This window comes from Polistes dominula, unplaced genomic scaffold (assembly GCF_049000335.1).
Source record: "Polistes dominula isolate Pdom_NZ unplaced genomic scaffold, Pdom_raw_medaka contig_16, whole genome shotgun sequence".
Taxonomy (NCBI): Eukaryota; Metazoa; Arthropoda; class Insecta; order Hymenoptera; family Vespidae; genus Polistes; species Polistes dominula.
The window spans coordinates 4,467,007-4,493,947 of NW_028301040.1; the positions used below are offsets into that span (position 1 = coordinate 4,467,007).

At 32.4% G+C, this 26,941-nt stretch overlaps 2 protein-coding genes across 20 annotated transcripts in view; both read right to left on the reverse strand.

Annotated features, from left to right (window-relative positions):
- Positions 1-1,514: 1,514 nt before the first annotated feature.
- On the reverse strand, positions 1,515-9,888 carry bdl (borderless). Of its 3 annotated transcripts, none has more exons than XM_015318061.2 (12): positions 9,242-9,888; positions 8,668-8,810; positions 6,604-6,832; positions 5,199-5,335; positions 4,907-5,051; positions 4,559-4,833; positions 4,018-4,152; positions 3,668-3,927; positions 3,412-3,587; positions 3,286-3,330; positions 3,026-3,208; positions 1,515-2,951 (listed from the first exon to the last, which is right to left on the reverse strand). In XM_015318061.2, exons 1-12 carry the CDS (start codon positions 9,297-9,299, stop codon positions 2,725-2,727), a joined length of 2,013 nt encoding a protein of 670 aa, XP_015173547.2. In that variant the 5' UTR covers positions 9,300-9,888; the 3' UTR covers positions 1,515-2,724. The 3 variants fall into 3 exon arrangements, with proteins under 3 accessions (XP_015173547.2, XP_015173546.2, XP_089030847.1); XM_015318060.2 differs by having other exon boundaries at positions 5,199-5,365; positions 9,242-9,883; XM_089174721.1 differs by lacking the exons at positions 8,668-8,810; positions 9,242-9,888 and adding an exon at positions 7,149-7,501 and having other exon boundaries at positions 5,199-5,365.
- A 3,154-nt stretch (positions 9,889-13,042) lies between these two features.
- Positions 13,043-26,941, reverse strand: part of LOC107064858 (protein turtle) — a 228,292-nt gene continuing 214,393 nt past the window's right edge. For all 17 annotated transcript variants that reach the window (XM_089174709.1, XM_089174712.1, XM_089174718.1 and 14 more), the window contains one exon: positions 13,043-22,849. In XM_089174709.1, coding sequence (XP_089030835.1) covers positions 21,658-22,849 — 1,192 coding nt within the window. In that variant the 3' untranslated portion in view covers positions 13,043-21,657. The remainder of the gene's footprint in view (positions 22,850-26,941) is intronic.

Genomic DNA, 26,941 nt, shown 5'->3' on the forward strand with positions numbered 1-26,941 from the left:
ACCAAACGTCTATCTTCGAAAGATAAAATTAGTTTTCTCATATTTATCGCATTATCTAAACGAAATTTTTTTATTTCACGGTCAGTGGATTATCGAGAACAAAAATAAAAAATAATAGAATAAGAAATTTAATTATTAATTAATTTTGTATTATATCTTTTAAAAAAAAATCATTAAATATATTGAGTAATACAATGTTGAAAATTGAATCGTTTAACACGTGTCAATGTTATATTATAAATTGAAATTTACATTTCTCATGTAAATCAATTTTTTGTAAAAAGAAATAAAATCGAGTTAAATAAAAACGAGTCCATTATAAATTAATCTGAATTGATAAACATTTCGAAAAATTGCGTGTTATTGAAGTCCCAAAAAATTTATGAAAAGATTCGTCAAGGTTCTTTAAAGCCGGCGATACATGTAAACACCTGAATGTGTTTTTCAGAGACTTATTTAAAATGGAAGGAATAAATGAATCGTTTTGAAATTCAGCATGTTTATTCATTACATATTAAAATATAAGAATCCGATTTTTTTTTAATTTTTTTTTCTCAAAATTGCCACTGTAGTATGCAATCTCCTGAAACCCTCGCGGCGAAAAGTATCAGTCATCGTGATTTTTAGCTTCAGTTACAGCAATTTGGAATAAAAAAATAGGGTAGGAGCGTTTTCATAAAATATGTATCCTTTAGTTGAATTAAGAAAAAAACAAAAAGTCAAAAATAAAATAATCTAAAAAAAACTTAATTAATATTTATAAAGAAGAGTGTTTCTCAAGTTATAAGATATTCTTCATGTGTTATATGTTGTTCTGAAAAACATGTAATGAAAAATATTTACGGAATTTTTCTTATTTCGACGTGAAGTCAATGATTAGATTAATATAAACATAATTAGAACAAAGAATACAAAGTTTATCGTATATCCAATGCGAATTTTTAAACTTAATATCACGAGAAATAATGATAAAATTATATATATATATATATATATATATATATTAGTTTATAACTCGTGTTGAATTTCAAAGATAATCAAAATAAAAATAAACATAAAGAACGTTTAAAATGTCGTAATATGTAATATTATCGTACGTATCATCGTAACTCGTAGCCAAGACGATAACCGTGCGCGTGAACCTTGTGGAATTCATTTAATTCATTTGTCAAATTCGTTGCTTCAAATGATGAACCCACTGTGAGTTACAATTGGGCATTTACTCGTTATAAATCGGCCAGTACATAGTGTTCGTTTGAATTGACAGAAAGTGTTAGTTTAATTGTCAAGACGTGCATGCTCTTTGTTAAAAGAGAATTTGGAAAGGAAATTACAGATAAACACAAAATATAATTCTTTTTAATTAATACAAATATTCATTTGGATATTGATGTGTTATTATTTTTAAATTATGTTTTTATATTTTATATATATATATTTTTTAAACTATATTTATTAATATAAAAGTATCCCCCACCCCGAAAGATTTGACGAAATTTGATTAAAAATTCTCGTTTTTTTCTTCTTTTTTTTCTTTGACTTTATTATTATTATTTCAAGTATGACGATGATCGTTGAATGATAATTGGTTGCATTACAATTTTTTGTTGTCTGGAATCACCGTGATACGACGTGATGTGATATGAAAAATGATGATACAATTTGTGTAAGGTAGGTTTATGTTATGGGATAATCATATATATAGTACTTTATCTTATCGAAACAAAGAATACGTTTACCACCAGAAAATTGCTGATCTTTTGTTGAAGAGAAAGAGATTCCACAATGTTTCAGAAATTGGTCACGCCTCACGTTAATTATATTGAATTAGATTTAATGAAGAAATTTATGAGAAACGTTTTTATACAAAAAAAAAAAAAGAAAACGAATCCTTTTTGTCGAACGAATTTGATAATATAAACGTACGAACGATAATGCATTTTTTTCCGAATATTTAACAAATTTTATATTTTATTTACAATAGAAAAAAAAATTTAGATCTGAATGTTAGATATTTAATATTTTATATTAAATTTGTGTGTAAAATATTCATCAAGAAATTATCAATGAAACGATACTAAGTTAATATCTAAGTATTTCTAATAAACATAAATAAATGCTAGAGATAATTCGTATGATAATCGAAATAATTTGTATCGAATGATCAAAGTGTCCACAGAAACATCCTATTTAATATAAGAAAAAGCAATTTATGATATATCTATGATAAATACAATTAATAATGCAAGAAAATCATATAAGATAACATTTCGCTTTGTCTCTAAGCATTTATTATTATTATTATTATTATTATTATTATTATTATTATTATTATTATTATTATTATTATTATTATTTGTTAATAAGATATATCTATATCAAAATCAAGAAAATTATATTACAATGATTAATCTAATTATCATTCATGAATAAATCTTATAATCATTTAATACGTTTAATTGATGAACATGTTATCACTAAAAAAAAAATGAATCATAGAAATGAATCATTCGATATTATCTCTCCATAAAACAAATCTAATTCGAGACAAATGCGAAAATAATAGAGACGATATAAATGCGTGGAGGAAACAATTCGATTAATTATTTGAATAATAACACGTTTTTTTTTTTTTAATTATAAACGCGTTGACACTGGCGTAAACTCATCAGCTTCGAAACAAAAAATCTATGCATTAATAACCGTGATCTCTTTAATAAATTATCATTTTTCGTGGGAGGGTGATCGACAAAATCTTTTTCTAGCCCACCAAACAGCTGCCAAAGTAGCTGCTAAAAATCCTATACCAGCAACTATTCCCATAGAAATTGCACGATTTCTACGATATGCTGGTACCTCTAAACTTATACGTTCGCTGGTAGCTTCATCGTCAGACAATGACATGGCTGCCACTTCAAATGTATATTGACTTTCTTCTTCTAACGTTTTCACTGTAATTTAAATAAACATTATTTGGTATTTCTTTATAATTAATCATTTGATTATATTTCATTAAAGATTTTACCTAAATAATAAGTGTCAGTTGTTTCAACTCTTCCATATAAATGTTGTGCCGGACCACGGAACCATCTAACAACGTAAAGTCTAACCTGACCTTTACCTTCTAATGGTGCTTCCCATGTAACCAGATAACCCTCTACGGTAGCTTGAACCCTTACATTACGTGGTGGACCCATTCTCTCTTCCTCTGGATTTAAAACAAACAATTAACGTTAGAACACAAATTTCTATAGTTTCTAATTTTTATATAATATTTTTACAAACCTAATGGACTACGAAATTCTGATGCTGAGTTATGATCCATGGCAGCTATAATATAAATTCACACATTTAATGTTATATTAATTATTTAATAATAATTTATATTATTTTAAATTTGATCATACTTACTAGGTTTGGTAAATACTCGTAACGCTTTACTAAACATTCCATCACCGTGCTTGTCTTGACTCAGAACCATGAACTCGTATTCTCTACCAGGATTCAAATTGTTTACAGTAGCTTCAGTGATCTTTCGAGAAAGTATTTTCATCGTTCTCCATTCAGACATATCGGTTGGTCTATACCTGTAAAATAAAAAATGAACATTTTTATTCATGAATATATACACACATGTTTGTTTTAAAGAAAATAATTATTTTATTACCAGACAGAGTATTCCATCTTTGGTCTAACATAACCCGGTACCCACGTCAAAGTTACAGCATTTCTGCTACTATTGGCACTGAGATTGTATGGTGCCCTTGGTGGAATATTTAAAACCATTAATTCAGCATCTGCCACTACAGTTGCAGCTTCATTGCTAGCTGCACATTGATACAATCCACGATCTTGTTCTTGAATTCTTTCTATAGTCAAATTACCACCTGTTAGGATAGTCCTTTCACGTGGTAGTGGTGAACCGTCCTATAAATTGTATTAATATTTTCCTAAATTATTATTAATTTATTACAATGTTATATACACTTTTAAATAGAATTTATTTGTTGAACTGACTTTGTACCATGCTATTGTGGGTCGATGACTATGATCACCATCCCTTGCATCGCACGGAATTTCCAAACTTTCTCCTAATTTTCTCATGTATAAATGTTGAGGTGTTACCGTGAAAACCGGTGGTCTTTGAACAACCTGTACAATGTAAATAATATTGTAACTGCATTATATTCTACTGATCAAATGTTTATATTATTAATTATCTAAATTTTAATTTGAAGATATAATATAAGTGTCCTAAATTTAACGACGATGCATGTTAGAAGACCATCTGTTAAGTCCAGAAGTGCTGTAACTCTAGGGATGCACAATTGAAGAATAAAAGAGCGTTTAACGGTGAGATCGTCAATTGGTCAATGGTCTCTCTAGTAAACGTTGTCACGTTGTCTTTTACACGTAATCAAATTGATTCAACGTACTCTCAAATGAACAAAAAAAATATTAAATTACTCTCATTCAATATGTTGCTAATAATCAAAAACATACATTTAATTATTATTAATTCAAAGTTTTATACAATTAATATAATTCTAATACTAACGACATTGATAGCAGGACTAGGCCCATCGGTACCCAGATCATTGTATGGAGTACAACTGTAACTTCCGGAATGCGTTTCGTCTACTTTGCTAAAGTAAAGAGATCCATTTCTTCTGTAAAATACACCTTGAACATTGTAAGGATCAAAGAGAAATCCGTCCTTTTCCCAACGAAGATTCGTCAGCGGTGGATTAGCCCTAAAATGACAATCCAAAAGGGCTGGCTTTCCATAAGGAAGATAAACTTCTCTAGGAGCATAAATGACCTTTGCCTTATCTAAAATGAAGTAAAACGAACATTGTGTTGAATGAAATAAGATCTCTAAGGCAAGTAAGTTCAAAGAAATTACATTGGACGTTGAGAAAGGCCGAGGCATTTTGTTGATTCCCATTCCAACCGGTCACCCCGCAAGTGTACTCTCCAAGATCACTCATTAAAGTTGACTTTATTACCAACGTTCCGTCTTCCTTGATGGAAGCTCTTCTCTCGAGATCCTTTAGATGAACAAAATTCAATTTATAAATAAAATAATTGTCGAAATATTCATCTTAAACTGCCAATATTAATTTTCTCTATAAATTTTTTGGATAAATATGAAACTATATATATGATTTTTTGTTTTAGTTATATTTTAAGCTTACCTTAACTTGCGAGATCTCAATACCTTCGTGGAACCAATTAACGGTAGATGAATTATCTTTGACGACGCAATCGAAAGAAACTGGTTCCCCTTCCATGACAGATTTGTTGACGGGTGGCGTCGTGAAGAGGGTCTCACCTGGAACATTTGTCGGAAGCGGCGACACACCTGGATTGAACGATTTAACAAGGTCTGCCCAGTGTTGGTTTGTTAATTGTAGGCTGGATTATAAATATTATTATATCTTGCTTAAATCAATGCATCAACGATCTAACGCGAAAAAGCACGTTAACGCGTTTTGTAAGTAAATTAATTTATAGTATTATTATTTATAAATTGAACGTGCAGAAAAATTTCTTTTGTTGCATTTAACACGAGTTAACCAGAGCTCGAAAGCCGGATGCACGTAAACTTTAGATGGGATGCAATTGTATTTAATCGATCAACGAGAAAATCATCTTTTTTGTGATGCATTGTTTGATAGTTTCGATAGATCGAGAGAAAAGGTGTGTGCGTTTTTTTTTGTTCGGACGAATCTGTACTTGTTCTGGAATAAATACAATAAAATGTATCTAGGATATTATTGTTCGACAAGTTGAACTCGTTTTTTTATTTTACCAAGTGAATATCTTCTTTTTTAACCATAGTATAGCACATTGACTTCTAAGTAAAATAAAAAAATCAATTTCATTGCAAAAACGGATATTGCTACATTTCATTCTTAACCAATCTAATTCACTGTATACGATAGATTAGAAAATCCACTAAAATCTGAAAAATGTTCACGTTAACATTATATCGTTACTAATAATTGAAGATTAACCCACGCACGTAGTAATTCAGAGAGGCTCTCTCAAGTCATCCAGTTGACAATTTAATATGCTGAAACCAGAACTCTGCTTGAATTAATTAGTACAGTCCTCTCTAGTAACGCGAGTAATTTTACACTTGTCACGAAATATTAAACAACAAAATAAAAATAATTAGATATATGAACGATAATTCTATTTTAGGTTTTAGAATTGTATTTAGAATTCGCGTGTTTCCGTTGAACGAATAAAATTAATAATAAAGCAATCAAAAATTAGTTTCATCAGCTTTGTATCAACAATAATCAAAAAGAACAAATCTAAAGAATAAAACATTGTTTTTGTTTCATAGCACAAACTGCTGAAAAAGGAACATACATTGTATGTCTGTTAGGTAGTTCAGTTAGAGACGAAATAGTAGGCTGACCTCGATTAGGTCTTCACGGTTAGTTCAGTTCAGTAACACGTTTTTATCCACGATTTAGGTTAATATATCTTTCAGCTTTAGCGAGATAGAATGAAAGAATTAAATCGAGTTAGTAAAGTAAATCGAATAAATTAACTATAATGAAAATGAAAGGAACGTGTTATCCTTACCATCGATGGCAAGATGAAACCAGGTGCCATTTTTCCTTGAATTAGGTGTCCTGTTTGGAAATATAACACGACACTCGTACCATCCCTGATCGCTTTCCCTGATGTTGGTGAGATTGATGCTACCCTCACCGTATCCGCGAGATAATGCGTCTTTCAAAAAATGTATGCGTTCTTGATAACGAGGATCCAAGGTCATCGTCCCATCGTACCACGAGAAAACACTGTGGCCCTGAAAAAAAAATATATAAAACAAACAAGTCGATCGGTTCTAACGATTCCAAGAAGAAAACAATTCTTAGATTGTAAATTATTTTCTTTCTCGGTCAACTGAAATTTATTAGTCGACCTAGATTACATAGACTTTATTTCATCCTAGGAATTCAGATAGCTATTTTGCTATTAACTACTACGTCGTTTCTTCTTCGACCGTATTCAAAATGAAAAAAAAAAAAATAAAAGGTAAAAGAAGGAGATCCTTCGAAGAAGAAAAACGAAAATTGCAACGTGTAACCTGATAATAATTGAAAACGATGATCTTTAACAACCTCCCATCATTTTGAAGAGGAAAACGCTCACGCGATTCTTCGTAAAAGCGTAGCGCGCGTGTCTAAAGAATGAAAATGCTCATCAATTATTAAAGAGAATATAATTAGGATTACTATCCTACGTTTCCAATTAGATTATATTATTCAACTTAGAATGCGCTTTATCATAGGAGAGATAGATAAAAAAAAGGTGTGTCTAGACGAGTTCCGGAAAAAGGCTAAAGATTTGCGTTAAACGTGACTTAGGGTAGGAGGACTGAAGCAAGGCTAGTAAAAACAGTGCTAATCGTCCCTAATCGTTTGACAATGCGTTAGCAGTGACCCACTGGTTGGACCCCTCGTGTCGCGGACTAGTAGTGACTAAATATAATGCAGCCTTGTGCCCCGTACTCCAATTACTTCTATAAGGATAGAATGAGAGAGTGAGAGAGTGAGTGAGTGAGAAAGAGAGAAAGAAAGAGAGAGAGGGAAAGAGAGCACCTGTTTTGCATACGCATCAGGGACCAATCGGGTTAAGTTCCACTTGATTTTATGTTCTAGCCATGTGACAACGCACACTATGTTTCCGTTCTACGATTCTCATTCTCTTTTGACGCGTAGGACGTAATGTCCGTCAACTAAACTGACAAACCGGAAAAATCATCAGCAAATGTCAATCGTGTTCGATTAAGTTTGCTGACTTTAACGATGTACCAATGTTTGTTTTCTTATTTGTTTTTCTTGTTGAACAGTTGATAATGTATTACTTAGTTGATAATGTTTAGTAGAGCATGGACAACGATATCATCTACTGAACAAGTTCGTGCAATAAGATTTCTAACATGACGTATAAAAATGTTTTTCTTAACCACCAAGCGTTCCATATTTTCGACCAAGTCGCGAGGTGTTCGTATTGCATAACGCCAACGAACGTGATGAAATCTAAACTTGCTCGGGTAGCAAAGTTCCCACGACGATTCAACGACGTTATCGAAGTTGGTTAATCTGTATCGAAGAAATAGAATAACCTACCCTGCCTTGAATTACCAAATCAAATCTTTTCCTCCACTCCATCGGATACTTTTTAAACTAATTTATTAATGAAACTGACCTTCTCACGATATTAACGATTGTTTTTTTTTTTTTTAATATGATCGTAAAACACACTGTCATCAATACTAGTTTATATGTGTTATCGTCATCCCTCGAACATACCGCAAAAACCACATTGCGAAGAAAATAGTATTACGTGAATTTAATAACGTTACCATATCGTACTAGAATCGATATCTTTTTACGATTGTTACATAAAAAAATGTTGATGGTTTATTTGAAAAACTCAAAGCTTTTAAATAGTATCTTTCAGTTTTATATTTTATTCTTTCAAATAAACTTAAAGTCATTTCCAATAGATTCCATTGAAGTTTTGAAAATAAAAATTGTATTGATATTGGAATAAAATACAAAGATGAGGAACGTAAAATTACGACGAAGTTTTACTATCTATTTTAACACGGAAATATTCTATTTAAACACTTACATCCCGGTTCCATTGTAGAATATACGGGATTGGTGTCTCGTGCGGAAAGTCAAGATCACAATTGAATACCACGTATTCTCCGACAGCAGCCGTCAAATAATTTGGTTCTGTTTCTTCCTCCAATATCAAGCCGTAGTTGAATACTGAAAATAATATGAACAAAAAAATATGTAAAAGAAAAAAAAGAAAGAAAGAAAGAAAGAACTACAAGGAAAGAAATTAAACGCGAGTTCTCACAGCATGTCAATCGGTTTCAATCAAATTAGCGCACGAACTAGTGCAAGTAGTAATGGCACTTGATATCAGACAATTGTAAACGAGCTCTCCCTAACTACTTAACGAAGAAATCACCGATACTCGTTTCTCTTCATAAGATCTAATTGTTCTAAAAGTACTAAGTTCCTTTGTTTGACTAAATCAAAGATAAATTAAATCTTATAAAGAACAAAAAGAAATCTTCTTTATACTAACGTTAAATGTAAATTAATTAAAATTAAATAGAAAGTAAAAGAATATATTATTTTGTTGGTAGAAATAAATAAAAACAAAGAAAAATAATTGCAATGTAAATTACCTTGGCAAAAGACGAGCAAAGGTGGCAGCCATTGAAGAAAGCTTCGGGTGCCGGTCATTCTCGTAGATCGAGGGACGTTTTATTATCCTCTCACAAACGCATGGATTCGTTTTTCAAATATTCCTCGAAACAACTCCTTGTTTAAAATAACATGCAATTAATCGTAGCACCCCTAAATAAAAACGATGACTGATTCACGATGAAAGAAATTACACATTCGTTATCACCCAAAATCACTGTAAACAAAATAATTTCGTAGGGCACGTTAGGACACTTTCACGATTGCTTATTTTTTATTATTTTTCTCCACTTTATCTTCTCCTTCTTTTGTTTTATTTCTTCTTTCTTGTATTATCGATACTCTGATCACAGTTTTGATATCGTATACCTCTTCATCACTTTTCAAATTAAATTTTCGAAAAGTGACAAAAAACACTGCTCGTTCGATCTTTGAGATCGATTATTATAAATCGCGAATTAATTCTTCTCGAAGTAATAATCGCTTGATATTCTCAACGTTGCTTGATGTTTGAGAGTGAATGAGTGAGTGAGTGTCTCTGCGAACACGACTGGACTACGTCTACCAGCGAGAATATTCCTCGTACTATTCCGAGCGGATACGAGAGAGTAAACCTACGGAGGAGGTGTCGCGAGGAGGAGTCTGCACATTCAAAGGGAAGCCTATGGGATTCTACGTTTGTTTGAGCTAGCCTAAACTCTCGTTGCCTAAATAAATCTTTTTGATAACTTTGACACTTTAGTGGGGGTATCAACATTGTTTCAGTTTCAACAGACTAAATAATTTTACTCATTCTTGTTACGTTTTATCAATCATTTATTCTACACACGTATGTATATTCTACTCAAATCATAACAAAAATAAACTTCTAACAAATTTGTGAAGATAAAAATGAAATTGATAGGAATAATAAATTGATTTAAATTTATTTCATTCTTTCTGTTCTGTTTTTTTATTTTTTTATTTTTATAATAATAAATCTATATTTGATCTATTTATACTAATTTGGGAAGACTTTTTGTTTTACTTGAATTTAGTTTATTTAATTCAATTCTTTATGAAAATATGTTTGTTTAAAAAAAATAATTTCAAAAACGAACATCACACCAGACGAATCTTATTCACGAAGTTATGCTAACTATCCCTTTGATCTTATCGCGTCTTATAAAATGCATTTGTTCGAGCAACGAAAGCGAGTGCTCTCTTTCAAATCGAACGGAAGAACGAAATAAGCATTCAGCAAGCCTCTGATCCTTAAGTCTACGCTTGGCTTTTCACCAAAGGTCTTCTTAAGTTTTTGAATGGAGATATAGAAAAAGGGTGGTAATGCATTGATAAGATTCCTAATCTGTTTCAAAGTCGACGAAGATCAAAGATCGAATGACTCTTTCAATTAATTTGTTATACGTCAAAAATATATGAAATATTAATTAATATTTATTATTAAACAAATAAAAATAATTTAGTAAAATATTTTACCAGTTCAATATTTTATACCATAATCGATGATTAAATAATTCGACTCGTTGATATTTCGATAAGAAATATTTATTTATTTTTTATTAGTTTGCATATATAACAACACAATAATTGCAATATACTCCAAACTTCCATAGTATTTATTTTATTTCCTTAAAGTACATTTGCGTTAATAAATAAAATAGTAATAATAAAAGAAAGTGAATTTTTTTTATCGTGATATGTTAAAATGTCTATTTCTAAATAAAACATTCGTACTCGTGCACTTGTTTCTAAGCGATAGTGTTGCTGACATAAAGTTGTACCGAGCAAATTGAACTACCGCATTGATTATTCGCCCACGCATAGTTTAGATCAAATTGTATTAAACGGGTCGATAGGATGCATATATTCTTCTTTAACGAACTTGAGTACTCCAATACTTATCCATAGTTATGACAAAAGATTTAAAAAACAATTCATTTCCTGATGAAAATTATCTTCCAAATTTCTTCCAAATTTCTTCAAATCCTCGATGATTATTTAACTTGATTCAGCATATGTTACAGAGACCTGTTTGCAATTCTCACGTGTGAACGCAATAGAATAGGAAATGATTGCGCAGTTATATCTTCTATTATAAACGAGCATTTTCCTGTTGAAAGGAGGTAGCAGGGGGGGGGGGTGTCAAAAATTTTGCCGATTGAATCTTCATGAAAATGATTAGGATAAAAATATACGATAGTATGCGACTGTAAAACTAAATATCGAATGAGAATGATTGTTGATTTCGGTTTAACGCGCGTGCAAACGCCTGCGCTTTTCTGGAGTCTCGCGCGCGCCACTTGCGTGGGTGACCTCAGATTACGTCACATCCGTCCCTTGCTGCATTAGTAGACTGCCCACAGCCTTGTCACGTTGTTGAAGATAATGAATCCATTCGCATGGATCACGATCCAGGATTGGATGTGCACGGGACAGTGGAAATAAATGCGTGCATAATGACACCGGCCGCATTATTTCATCGTCAAACGAAAGAGAGAAAGAGAGAGAGAGAGAGAGAGAGAACCAACCTGTTTCTGGCCCACCTACCATTGAACCAATCCAATCCCTAAACGTTTGTAGATTCTGAAATGTTTTCGTACATTCGTGAGAATCCATTTACTATTCATTTATACTTTTCTTTAATAATAATCATCATGTTGCTTTAGTATTCACCTGCCCGATCTAATCTTTCGATACTTTATCAAGGGAAGTGTAATTTGATCAATTATTAAATGTCGGATTAAATATTTTTCAAGCAACTCGATGTTATATACCACTCGCGAACATTTGTTATGTCTGACACAAGTTGATGACACCTATACACATTTAGCCTCGTCTTCTTCTAATCATGATTAATGCCTACAACGTGTCAGGCTAGATTTTGGATGTGCATTAGTCACGAGATTGTCCCGAAACATTAGTTAATCTTTTAGGACAACTATGATCCTGTCTCCTTGATAAAGGATATAATCATTTAGAAAGGGGATACATTGTTTTTTCTTTTATATATTAAATATAATAAAAGATAAAAAAAAAATAAAGACATTTTATAAATATTACTTTAAAACGTTACCAACATTTTTTATTTTTTTTTCTCGAACGATAATCAAAGATCTTTCGCAAGTCCGACTATTAACTGGCACGCTCTACTTTCCGAAACGTTCGCGTTTTGTACGCATAGAAGAAAATCAAGGAAATTGCAGTAATTCTCAGTAATCAGTGTCATAGACGCCTTGCACGTATTTTCTTTTTTTTTCCAAGTACCTTTATCTTACTGAGATTCCACAATTCTCAGATCATCCTATAAAAATATATCTTCTCAGTCGGCAAACTGACACGATTCCTATATTGACATTGATCTTATTACCTTGGCCCAATATGGATTCTAAGACGATTCTAAAACATTCTGTTCTGAAAATCAAAATGTTTTTATAGAAAAAAAAAAGTAAATTATACTTAAAAATTTATTCTGTTTATTGATATGAACGTCATGATTCAACCTATGAACTTTTCAACGAATTTGATGATGATGGAATAGGTACGTGTACATTTAGGCAAATATTTTATTAGAAATAATGAATTATGGTGCTGTTAATGTATATTTACGTGCCATTTCTCTCTTACCTATTTTTGTGTTTGTTTGTTTCCTAATTAGTAATTATTTTTGTGTTTTTACTTGCACGATTGTTGTAAGATAATAAATATAATAAAAACGAATAAAATATAATTATAAAGGGGGTTGTAATAGCACATAGAAATCGTCTTGCGCCATGTCGCAATTCGTTTCAAATGTCGCTTTATTTTGTCATTTTATTTAATAATAAATTGTCTACAATTTGTTCTAAGTTAGTACGTCTTGGAGTTCTCGGGGAGTTCGCGAGAAAGCATAGATCGATCGAATCAAAACAAGTTTTGTTGAAATGTGTGAACAAGGAGATTAATCGCTTGTCTTATTGTTTCGTAGTTTCATTTTTTTACTTCTTCTTCTTCTTCTTCTTCGTTATTATCTTGTTCTTTTTTTATCATATTTTGTGTATATATTTATAATAGTTTTCAGTTTGATCTCGTTAAGTGTTTCATCGCGATAAATGAGAAGAAATAAACAAGTAAAAGAATACAGAGGGGTGTAAAATTGATCGAGACGACGACGATGACGACGATGACGACGACGACGAAGATGACAGCAACGACGACGACGACAACGAAGACGACGATGAAAGGTGTGGTGATTTTTCCCCCGTTTTTTAAAGCGAAGAAAAGTATAAAGACGGACGATTGAAAGTTTACAGAAAGAATAGTGCGTTTTAAACGCATTATTTTTGTTTACAAGAAAAGTAAGTAAGGTTGTTAAAGGTAGGTAGGTTAAAAGGTGGGTAGTAGTAGATATTTGTTTTCTTTTTTTCAGGTTTTTGTTTGTTTTTTTTTTTTTCATTCTTCTTCGATCTATTTTTCTTTTCCTATTCTCATACGCCGCTTATGCAAAGGGTCTTATCTCTTATCATTTTTTTTCTTTTTAAGAAGTTTTACAACGGCGTGCGCGTGAAATATATACATATATATGTATATATTTCCATCCATAAAGTTTTTTAATTTGTTTTGCGACTAAAATGAAAACTCTTATACCAGTGTTTCTTGTACTGTGGAAAAAGAGAGTCGACGGATTCTCTTACGAATTATTTAGGTGCGATTAATTACTAAAAAACGCTATAACGATTCGTTCGCCGGTGTGTTTGTTATGTCTGTCTGTGTGTTAGTATGTCTACCTGTCTCTTTGCGTGTACGTGTAATGTATACGATTGTTAACGCGCGAATGGTGCGTGCTCACTAGTTTTTTTTTTTTTTTTCGTTCAATCTTGATATTTGTTTCTTATCATTTACGTCTGCATTTTTTTTTCTCGCTTTTTTTATTTATTTATATTTTTTTGTTTAATTTTATAATCCTTTCTTCTTCTTTTTTTGTTTTTTTACTTTTGTTATATGTATCATCTTCTTTTTTAACTTTTTTAATCGTTTTGTTTTACCTCGCAACTTTTTTTTTAACTCCCCTGTTTATGTTTTCTTCGTCTTCTTTTCTTTTTTTGTTCTTTATCATATTCTTTTTCTTTGTTTTTGTTTTTTTTTATTTCAATTCCGCAACGATCGGTACTCTCGATCATCGATACTTCGTTGTATCCAGTCGAGAATAAAAATATTCGAGATTCGATGCATTTGAATCGTCGCGAGATCGAAAACAAAAATCGCAGTCGATACCCGAGAGCCATTTAGCCATTGGTTGGTTCTTTTTTCATTTATTTATTTATTTATTTATTTTTCTCTCTTTTGTTTTTCCTAAATATTCAAAAAATTCGAATTTGAATACAAATTTGAAAATATTTTTATGATCATTTAATTTCACGTATTATTCAATTCCGATGAACATCTACAAAGAGAACAAGTATAGCAATCGTTTCTAATAAAATCTTTGATTTAACCAATTGAGAAAAAAAAAGAAATAGAAAATAAAATTGTTTGCATTTGCTTCATGGCTGTCAGGTTACGCTCATACTCAAAAATCGAAAAACTTAACAACTAGCACACGAGACCGTCGACGATACTTAGAATGTTTGTTTTAAAAACTAACTAATATCTCGTTTAGGTTTTTTTTTTTTTAACAAACCATTTACGAGATTATTACAGACGCGAATAATCGTTAAATTTAAACGTAAATTACATATAATTGGTGTGTTTTAACGTCGAGCAAACACTACGTGACTATAGCGAAAAATATATATATATATATATATATATATATATATATATATATATATATATATATATATATATATATATATATGTAGTATATATAAGGAAAAACGTAAAAACGTACAAAAAAATGAAGCTTTTAAACTTCTTTCGTTCAACCAATGAACGTGTATAATAATAGAAAAAATGGGCAAGTGGTGGTGTCTCTCGAACGTTTAACACAAATTCACGATTCAACCATATTTTTCTTCTTTTTCTTTTTTTTTCTTTTTTCTTTTATAACAATCGTTATTTAAGACGACGACATTTTTTATTCGCCCTTAACACATTATTCGTTTCATTTTCTTTCTAACTTTCTTTCTTTCTCTCACTCTCACCCTCACACACCTACAATATGCACACACTTCCGTTCTTTGTCTTTCCTTATTAATTTTTCTTCTTCATTTTCTTCTTCTTTACTTATTTTGTGTTCTTACATCCATGATAACCGCGAGGCTTCCTTCATATTTTCTTAGTTAATTCTATTCGCTTTTATTATTCTTTTCGATCTTATTTTTTATAATTATTAATTTAATTATTTAATTATCATTATTTTTTTTAAATTTATTTTTTATTTTACGACAATCCACAATTAAACGTGTCCATTTGAGATCGTTGTATCTAACTATGATATATCTACACGTTACTTATACAACTACGTTTCGGATTTTTGTTTCTTCTCTTGCGTTAATTAATTAATTAATTAATTAATATTTTTTTTTCCTTTTCTTATCTTTTCTTTTCTTTTCTTGTATTTTATTTTATATTATTTTAATTTAATTTAATTATTCTTATTATTTCTTTTTTTTCTTTTGTTTCTTAATTATTCCTTTTTCTGTCCATATTATAAAAAAAAAAAAAACAAAGTATAGCCCGAGTAAGGGGTGGGGGGAGGGTCGAGAAGAGCTCGACGTTTTTATACTAATTAATATAAACATTTTTTTTTATACTTGCACTCTCTCTCTCTCTCTCATTCATTCGCAAATGATTTTTCGATCTTTCTCGAATCCTTTGAACGATGTCAACGTGAGACGACAACGCGAGAACGATCGCGATCCGAGTAAACGACGATTCGATTATTTGTACAAAGTACTTGGTATTAAAAATGTGTGATGATTAGGTGTAATTTGGGCGCTTTACACACGCGCCTACTCGATACTATAATTCGTTCAGGAAGGGTTCGTTAAAGATCGATATATTTCGTTGATTTCGCGGCCTATCGCAATAGTTTTTTGTAACATTTTCGTAGTTCAGTCAATTCGTGACTCATTCAAAACCTTGGAATTACATGAATGCTCATAGTTTCATGTAACATGATAAAATAAGCAATTATGATATTCCAATTAGTGCGTTTACAAATTGAAATTCTCGAATTTTTTTTTCTTTCGCATCGATATTGAAAAAAGTCTCTGTCTTTTTGGTTTTTCATTTTTGTTTTGTTTTTCCACAAAAAACGTTGCCCCTCCAAATCCACCCCCGTAGCATTCGTTTCGCGAAATCCTGTCATTACCGATCGATCCTTTTTATTTTTTCTTTTTTTTTTTTTTTAACTTCAGCGCATTTTTTTTTCTCGTCAAATCTCTCGTTGATTATTAAACTACACGTCTAAGTCGTTAAGATTTACAATATCAATTAATTATCAAATTATTAATTTAAGTCAACCATTAGAATTACTTTAGAATATTGGTACACTTCGCGTCATCCGGTATTTCTCGTTAATTCTTCATCCCTTGAATCATATTTTTCAATCCTATTCTACAATCGTTCTTTCGTTCATTCTCATTTTTTATCATTACTTTTCTAATTTTATTATTCTCTTGACCAATCCTCACGCAATATACACATTGCCTAGTTTTGTTTCTTCTCTCATTCGCACATTATTTGTTTTCATTCTCGCTCGTTACGGCGAACACGCGGCTTTTGCTTCATTTATTAAGAAAAAAGTTTAAAAAAAAAAAAAAAAAATGTTTTATTCAACCACGATAGAGAATTGATTTTATTTTATGGTTTTCTTTGACATTTTCTTCCATTTTTACCACCACTTCATCTTCTTCTTCTCTCTCGTGATTTTCGTCATTCGGTTATAGTTGAATCGTGAGTAGGGCCCCTCTTATAATGTATATATATATATATATATGTAAACAAGTGTTTGTACTATAAAAAATTAAAACTTAAACGTCGAGGTTCTTCAGGTGCGGTTTTGACCTGGGGAGTCTTCGGGATATTTCGATAATAATGCGAGGAAAATAGAGATCGATGTGATAGATAAGAAATAGGAAGAGAAGAGTCGTGATAAAAGAAATTATTTATCTTTTTTTTTTTCTTTTGCTTTTGTGTGAGTGTGTTAGTGTTTTTTGTTTTTTGTTGATCAGCGTTTCTCGCCGAACTTTGACTTTGAACAAAAAAGAAATTTGCAAAAGGCTTCGTCTAAGGAACGAATCGTCTTATCGCGAAAAATTTCATTCCTATCTTCCTTAGTTCGTTATTTTTCAATAATAATAGTAATAATAATAATAAGAATAATAATATTATTATTATTATTAATAATAATATAATTAATAATAACAATAATAATAATAATATTAATCATCATCATCATCATCATCATTATCATCATCATCATCATCATAATTATAATAATTAGCGACGCACAACGATCATTTCGTTTTTTAGACCGTATTCAGATTCGCCCGCGTACTCTCTCGGTCGCACTTCCGACCTTTAACCTCGACATCGAGATAATTCGAAACAATATTTATTCTTCCTTTTTGTTTAATATCATCATCATCATCTTCTTTATCTTCATTTCTTTCTTGTTTTCCTTCTTCCCTTTTTTCCTTTCTTTCTTCCTCATCGGACATTCCATTCGCGTTTTTATATAAGAACGCTTCTTGATTTATTTTTTCCCCTTTTTCGGTGTGCGTGTACGTGTGTTGTATATGTACCGGGTGTATGTATGTATTTCTGTATTATTTTGTATGTCCGTGGTGTTTTACTCACGTATTTTTATTTATTTTATTTTAATTTCTTTTTTTCTTCTTCATTTATATTTATATAATATTTATATTTATATTTATATTTATTTATATTTATATTTATTTATATTTATATTTATATTTATATTCATATTTATATTTATTTATATTTATATTTATATTTATATATATATATTTATATTATATATTATATATACATATATTTATATATATATGTATTTATGTATTCATATATATATATATATATATATATATATATATATATATATATATATATATATATATATATATATATATATACATATATTTATAATATATCGCGACGATGTACGCGTAATACGCACGTACACGTACATAATAATAATTTTAATATCTCTTTTTATTTTCTTTTCTTTTGCGCTAAAAACTCGGCTGATGGGCAATTAAAAACACGATTGCGCATACGCATGTACGCACGTTTTATCCGCTCGAAGAAAAACAACCGTGTCGTTTAGTATTCTTCTTCTTCTTCGTTTTTTTTTTCTTCTATTTCTTCCTCTTCATCTTCCTCTATTATATTTTTATTATTTTTAAGGATTTGGTCGAGAGAGAGGAACGATATGTCGTACGAAATGATAAAATCGATCGATTAGTTTCTTATTGCGATGCGAATAATTGCCCCAACAACAACAATAAAAACCAAAGAAAAAAATAGATATTTATTAATAAAAAAGTAATACATAAAAATTGAATGAAAAAACCAATGACGTCGTCGACGATATCGTTCATTATTAATTTAATTGAAATTGGACGCTAATTAAATGCTATTTTCCTCGAGACTCCAAGTTAGCCGTCGTTTTTAAACTGGGCGGGTTAAACGCTACGTGCGAGCGTGCGCATGCGTATTACGCGCTATCTTACCGCGCCGGCCGAGCGCGCGTAGATTCAAAGAACATTATTTTTTACTTCTCGTTTTTCTTCATTTTTTTTTTTTAATTATTTTCTTGTTTTTTTTTTATCTTTATTTATTAATGTTTTATTTTGTTTAAGTTACTTAAGAAAAATTATTGTGCCGATAATATGTTGGGTCGCTAGCGAAACCCTAAACAGGCAGTGCAGTACGAGTGAGTCCTCAAGCAATCTCGAGGCAAGCTTCGGCCTAATATCACGTTTCGAGTCCATTGCTCATCGATATAATTACTTTTTATTTTTTATTGTTATTATTATTATTATTATTATTATTATTATTATTATTATTATTATTTAATTTTTTTTAATTTTTATTTTTTATTTATTTATCTAGGCACGACCGCAATAAGTTCATCGTGCACTCGATATATGAGCGAAAAAGTGTTTAACAATAACAGACGCGAATTATTATCTTATTTCGAAATCTAATTGAGAAATATCGAAAAAATCCTTTTATGGTGGATCTGTACGTTTCATATCAAAATCTAAATGTATGTTTTTTGTATTAACGCATTTATGCGTGTTCGTGTATCCACTCTCTATCGTCTAAAAAGGTTGGATGGAATTACTTCAAATTTAAAACAAAATTACATTAAAAAGTTACGAAGATCCACGAGTAATTTCAAAGTTCAACGTTTTTTATTTCCCTTATTTTGTTTGACGAGCATATTTGTGAAAAATTATAATATTTATACTTAATATAATTAAACGCAACGTAAAATGATTGAAAAATCGTGTAGGACAATTTTTATTTATTTTTTTATTTAAAAATAATTGTAAGCCATTAAACTTGAACTACAACGGTCGTGCCTATCGCGAAAAAGTGACGCTTTTTCGCTTCGGGGGGTGTATCGGGGGCAGTGCCTCCTTAGTAATCGTGTTATATTGCCACAATTTTGGCGTTGTGTTTATATGAATTCGTGTTATATGAATCTGTATTATATGATGAACCCGTGTTAATACACGGGAGGTAGAGGGGAGGGGATTCTACTGTACTATTCCGACTTGTTTTATAATGTATCTTCAAGTGTACGCGCGTGTTTTAATAATGTAACGAATGTATCTCTTGTGTGTATTTATTCGTATGTGTATATATATATATATATATATATATATATATATATATATATATGTGTGTGTGTGTGTGTGTGGATTTATGTTCGAGTATTCTTATGCTTGTATTCTGTGTAATTTATCTCGTTATTTCTTTCGATTATCTTACGTTTTTTATTTTATTTTATTTTATTTTTTTCATTTGCTTTAATTTTCATTAATTATTACTTACAGCGTACGATTACGTTTAATCTTAACGTTTCGTTTTTTTATTATTTTGTTTGTTTGTATGTTAAAAGGTATATGGAGCACGTACAGTGGTACAGTTTCTTTGGAGTGTCATGCCGTTTGTCTATCTACTCGTCTTCATCCTTTCTTTTTTTTTCGTTCCTTCGTTTTATTATTTCCTATCCTCTTCTTCTTCATCTTATTCATCTTGTCAATTTCGTTTTCTTACATTCTAACGACTCGCCTTTAATCTCGTGCTAGCAGCGGGAGATATCTTTTTGCGCGGCTCATAGCCACGGGGCAGTTTCACTGAGCTTTACAAAAAAACAATTGTCCATCCTCTCGTCGACACTTGTGTCATCTTTACCCTTGAGCGTATTATTTTTTTTTTTTTTGGTGCGTTCCTTGATTTTTTATTATTTTTATTTTTTTTTTCCTTTTTTTTTTCTTTTTATTTGTTTCATTACTTCTTATTTTACTTTACATTTAAAAATCACGGTCCACTTGATTTGGACGTAGGCGCGGTTGGTATTTATCTTAGAACGCGACCAGCAACACATTTTTTTCTTCATCTTCCATTTTCTCGATTCTATTCTTCCGTCTTTGTACGTCACGCACGCGGTGACGTTCATCGATCGTAGGCAATTTCGCTGTTTTTTTTTATTTTTTTTAAATATTATTTTGTATTAATTTATTTGTTTTCCCCCACACATCCTCTTTGGATCGTCTTTCTGTCATAGGCGATCTCAGAGAGAGACTAGTTCGATTTAAATATGATCTCGCATGCGCTTTTTTTTTTCTTAATTAGTAAAAAAAAGATGCGAACATCTGAACGTATTTTTGTATCTACTACGTTGTTTTTTGCTTCTTTGTTCTTCGTGATCGAGGGGGGGGAGGAAAACTCACGTGTTATCCTGAGCTTGATGCCCGTAAAAACAGTCCTCTCACTTTCATTCTTTCTTTCTTACTCTCTCTCTCTCTCTCTCTCTCACTCTCTCTCTCTCATTCTTTTTTATTTTTTTGTTTTATTTTAACAACATCAGAGAGGATTGCTTTGGCTAGCGGAATTGACATTTTATAACGCGCCTATTATTTCGATACCGTTACGCGATGATGATTCTCGTTGTTTTTGTGCCTTGACATTTTATTGGTCTTACGCCGAATAATTTCCCAAAAAGGAAAGCAACACGCATAAACCAGGTTGTCTTCGACCGCGACAGATGATTTTCTCTTTCTCTCTTGGTCCACCGATATATCCGATTCAATGGTAAATGTCTCGTTACTAGATTTTATTCGGTTATTGTTGGACCGTATCTAATCGTACCAATCGTAACCACGATGCGAATCATCCATGATCGTCGAATGAATTATAATTTGACAAGCTTATTTTAACAGGCGCTTTCCAAATGGGTGCTTTGTTTTCTCCTAGCCTGCCTCTGCCTAAATTGATGAAATTCAGCCTTCATGGCCTGTACCCTAGCCTCGATATTATCCCTGCTGTATCTAGATGGTTGATGATGAACAGTATGTACTTGATGAACGTGCGGTACATGAATGGCGTGTATTTGATGTACCGGCGGTCTCTCCTCTCTAGTGGGAGTTGAGGCAGAAGTAGGTGTAGGCGTACAAGAGGCAGGATCGAACTCGTAATGTCCATCGACGCTACCAGCATCCACGGCATTCTTCAAGTGGCTGACCTTCGCCTGGTCCTGAAGCTCCAACCATCGACCAACCAGAGGAGGGGGCGGCGGCCGGTAAGGTGGTGGTCTCCATTCAGCCACCGTGCTTCCGCTCCTCGAGCTCTGGTTCTGTTGAGACGTGTTCTTGCTACCGAAGCCTGAACTGCTAGATCTACTTTCAGGCGAGGTCTCCAAATCCGGAGACGCAGCCAGTTCAGGCGCCGACCTGGCGTGCCTGGCGTGTCTCGGTGGAAGTCTCGCCCTTGGTCGACCAGCGGATTGAGGCGGAGACGAGGTAGCAAGAGGCTGTACTGGTACGAATCTTCTGGACTCGGCGTGGATCGCCTTCAAAGATGGAAGCTCTTGACTGTAACGTTGATGAACGGTTCGCAATTGGAGGTAACTTGGAGGGGTAGGGAAGGATCTCTCCCCTGAAGATGGTTGTCTCACGGAACTGAGGTCGCTAAAGTATAACGGTGTCCAGGGTACGTTGGGACCGCTCGGTGAACTCGCTAAGAATCTCGGCGACGATATCGTACAGATAGTTGGTGGTATCCTGGCCAATGAATTAACCGCATCCTGATGATGATGGTGAGCAGCGTGTAGAGCACCTATCGATACACCGCTACCCGATGATCTCAGACTCAGTTGACTGTTGCCGACTAAGGGACGTCGCCAAGAGGACTTGAGCCGTTGTTTAGGCAGAAAGCCGCCGTCGTCGCTGCTAGATGCATCCAGGATGCTGTTGTTCGCCGAACTGAGAACCGAATCCGCCACGACGAATCGGCCGTCGGCTGCGCGAGAGATCTTACCGAGGGGACGACCGCGGCACGAGTCCGGTGTGTCTGGACTCAAAATCTCTCGTAGGAGATTTAGACCTGGTACTCTGCTTTTTCTAGGTCTATATGGTAGGACAGAAGAAACGTTAGAACGGAGCTGCTCTTGCGATTCTTCGATGACAAACGATACGATCGAGTATACCGGATGCGTACATTCGTTTTTTTATTTGCGCTCTCTTGAACACATATTCGTTTTTTTGTAGATCATTTTTTTCACAAATAACAAACATGTCTTTTTATTTCTTTCTTTCAAACACCTCCGGTATACTTTATCGCTCGTTTGATAATACAAAAACGTGCAACAACGACGCAACACGCAACGATAACGAACACAAGGGAAACGAATGACTAGAACAAAATAACGAAAGGCAAACGTTCAAGTTAAACGTCTATGTAATTATCAAGAAATTTATTACGTATTATAGGTATGTAATAAAGAATAATGGATGCAGGCTAGGAAGGCATGCCACATGCGCATTCCGGTGCACGAGTGATAAGGGTGTGACGTAGGTCGTGAGTGGGTGGGCGTTGGCAGTGATTGCATCTTTCTTTTGTTACTTTTATTACTTTTTTTTTCTTATTTTTTTTCGAACACATTATTTTTTTCAGTCTTTCTTTTTTTCTTGCAAAAAAAGAACATTTACTTTTAATATTACTTTGAGTATAATTATTTTTTATATTTTATTTTTTTTTTTATTATTATTATATATATATTTATATATATTCTATCATTACTATTTATTTATTTTTTTGCTCGAAAATTGTTATTCTTATGTATTCATTAATTCATAGTGATAGCAATTGTGGATTTAGGTGCTCCGAAACTCGTCACCTTTTTTCCTCCTTCGGGTCCGGCAGCAGGGAAAGATGGGGGAGAGAGAATGTTGTAACACAACGATTACATTCACAAAAAACAATATCGTGGCGATAATAATAATAAGAAATATAATGCTAAATAACCGAGCTTGTTACTTTTCTAGGCGGTGATTGTTAGGGAGCAAATAGATATATAATGCGTGTCATATTGTGTAATCAAGGTGACGGTTAAGGCTCTTTTGTTCTACCGATTTAGATTCCTCCACGCTTTGAGATTGAATCTATGGAGTAAAATATTCTATTTATATTTTTTTTATGCTTTTTTTTTTATTTTTTATATAGGGGTAGGACGAACCTTTTTGTACGGTACTGTTGTTTGAGACGAAATTTTTTCAATTAATTTGTCAAAAAGGAAACACATCGAAATAAATATTTTAGTATACATTTATATTTATTGAAAAATATATAAGAGGGGAAAAAATAGGAATTTGTTTGTAAAAGGAAAGGATTCGATGAAAAGGAATATTTTTTTTTTTAACATAAGAGTCTTACGAAACAGAATGTCTTTTCAAAAGTGCAGGCTGTAAAATAAACCTTTTGAATATCGATTGAAAAATAAATGCTCAAAGGTTAGGATCAAATTAATTTGGAAAATGTGAGATGTTTGACGGTTTAAAAAATGTGATGTAAAAAAGACGATAAACAGAAAAAATACGACAAGTATGGAGGCCATAGATAGACACTGCTGAAAATGAAGCCGCAGCTATGGCGGCTTACCTATTTTCGATCGTATATTTCCGAGTGTGTGTGTAAGTGAACGTGTCTTTCATAGATCGTCTAGAATCGAAAGACTGGAAAGAATCAAAATAACTCATAAGCATTTTGAAATTACAATTGAATTCTAAAATTGTTCTAAATGTTTTGATATTTATAAACGACAATTAATTCTGAAACTTATCGTTTTATTTTCTTTTCAAATTGAAAATTTGTTTGTTCATCACTAAATAATTTTTTCTAATGAATTTTAAATAGAACGATCATGGTCCTGTGAACGCACACGCCTAATATAATATCATGCTTTTATAATTGCACGTGTGATTCTTGTGACATGCTATTTACGTGTAATAGAAATGTTTAAAAAGCGTATACAATGATGTTAGAAAAAATTGTGTCGAAAAATAGAGAGAAATAGATATATATTTATATATGTATATATATATATATATATATATATATATATATATATATATATATATAGAGAGAGAGAGAGAGAGAGAGAGAGAGAGAGAGAGAGAGAGAGAGAGAGAGAAATAGATTCACAAAAATAACGATTATGAATGAATAATACTACAGCGACGTGGAAATAAATTAATGACGAATGTGAAGAAAAAAAAAAAGATATGTAATGATCTTAAGATAGTGATCAAGTTTGAAACTAATTGGAAACTGCAGATATTGTTTCCCTTTTGCATAGATCTTTTTCACCAAAAAAAAAAAAAAAAAAGAAATCATTTAACATTACAAGACAATTCTCGAAATCAACACCTGCATTTTCTGTTAATCATAACGAGGATTACTGGCAATTTAAAAGAAAAACCAAAAAGCTTTTCGTTTACCAGTAACTCGTCGTATTCCCATTAATTGTGTTAAATGTGACAACCAAAAGTGGATGCAGCTACGAAATTTAGCTATAACAATAAGAAAGTTATCAGCTAAAATTAGTGCTCGTTATCGGAAAATTCGATGGCCTTTTTAGACGAAATTTCATTAAAATTGATTTCAATTAAGAAAAATAATATAATTTTAAAATAAATATTCAAACACCATCGAATTTACCGAAAATATCTAAATCGAAGTGTCCGTATATAAAAAAAATAAAAAAATTGTTATCAATAATAAACACGTTGGGTGAGAAGATCACTAATCAAAAGATGACGAATGAATTTGGTGAAAGGGTTAAGTGTACTATGGTGTATATATGTGTGTATTTGTCCTCATGTATGTGATAAAAAGAGATAGATAGATAGATATGAATATAGAATGGTGATGGTGGGATCGTGATAAAGAACTTCCTGTTTCGCGATTATGATCAAATAAACAAGAGCAGTCAAAGAGAAGAAGAGCGAGAAGAGAGAAACAACACGAGCCAGTCTTCTTCTACTCTCCAATAATTTTTCTCGATTAATAAAAGGGAGAAAGAGAGAGAGAGAGAGAGAGTAAGAGAGATATATACACATATATATATAGAGAGAGATAAAGATATAAAGAGAGATAGAGATAGATAGACTGTGAATTGTCATTAATAAAAAATTCAAAGGATTATAAGCATCAATAAGAAAACGTTATACATTAATGAAATACAATAATAATATTTCAAGAAGTATGAATGATCGTACGAAGATCGAAAAGGATTATAACTGCCTTGCCTCGTCTCTTATCTATGTACTCCCTAAGGCCGCCGAACGAAGGTAATTAGGGTACTGACTGGATATTACTAGTGTGACTCCTAGCTGTTTTGCCTGTATTGCTGATCTCATCTACAGTCATGACAATCATCCTAAGTAGTTGATAGTAGGTGGTAATGGTAGATTAGTAGGTCCTAGCAGGTAACATTGCAGAGCTGTAGTCTCGCATATTAGCGGTAATAATAGTAGTGGTAGTGATAAAAGTGGTAGATGATGGTAGTTAGTAGTAGTAGTAGTAGTAGTAGTAGTAGTAGTAGAAGTAGTAGTAGTAGTAGTAGCAGTAGTAGCAGTAGTAGTAGTATTAGTAGTAGTAATAGTAATAGTAATAGTAGTAGAAGTTGCGGTGGTAGTAGTGGTAGTAACGGACATGTCCCACCGGCAAAGTGGCGCTTGCTCATTCGATCGACCGACAAGGATCGATGGCAATTTGGTCGATCCGATCGATCTGATCGATCGATCGATGGACCGCTCGGCACGGCGTGTTTCAAACACACACAAATACAGAGACATATATACCGTCGGCGGAGTATCTTTCTCGGGAGCAACCGTGGTCTCGGGTTACGTAGTAGTAGTAGTGGTAATAGTAGTAGTAATAGTAGCAGTAGTAGTAGCTGTAGTAGTAGTAGTAGTAGTAGTAGTTGTGACGGTGAGTACTTGGTATTATTTTCTGTGTTGTTAGCGGAGATTAGGGCTTACTGTTCCGCCTCTCTATGATAAATACGCTGTCGTAATCTGGATTATCGAGGTGGAGCGCGTGATGGTCACGATCACGATTCGGGGGGCCTGCTCGTGGACCGGCTCCGAGGTGGCAGTGGCGGGGGTGGTTACTTGCGTAGGAAGTGGTGGTTGATGAAGAGGTTGTGGTGGTGGTGG

What these genes read in the sequence shown, in the direction of transcription:
- bdl (XM_015318060.2), bottom strand. Translation starts at nt 9,299, where the DNA reads ATGACCGGCACCCGAAGCTTTCTTCAATGGCTGCCACCTTTGCTCGTC. An exon ending in AGAATTTCGTAGTCCATTAG is followed by an intron (nt 3,209 to 3,285) that starts GTTTGTAAAAAT and finishes TTTTAAATCCAG; the next exon opens with AGGAAGAGAGAATGGGTCCA. An exon ending in AACTGACACTTATTATTTAG is followed by an intron (nt 2,952 to 3,025) that starts GTAAAATCTTTA and finishes TTTAAATTACAG; the next exon opens with TGAAAACGTTAGAAGAAGAA.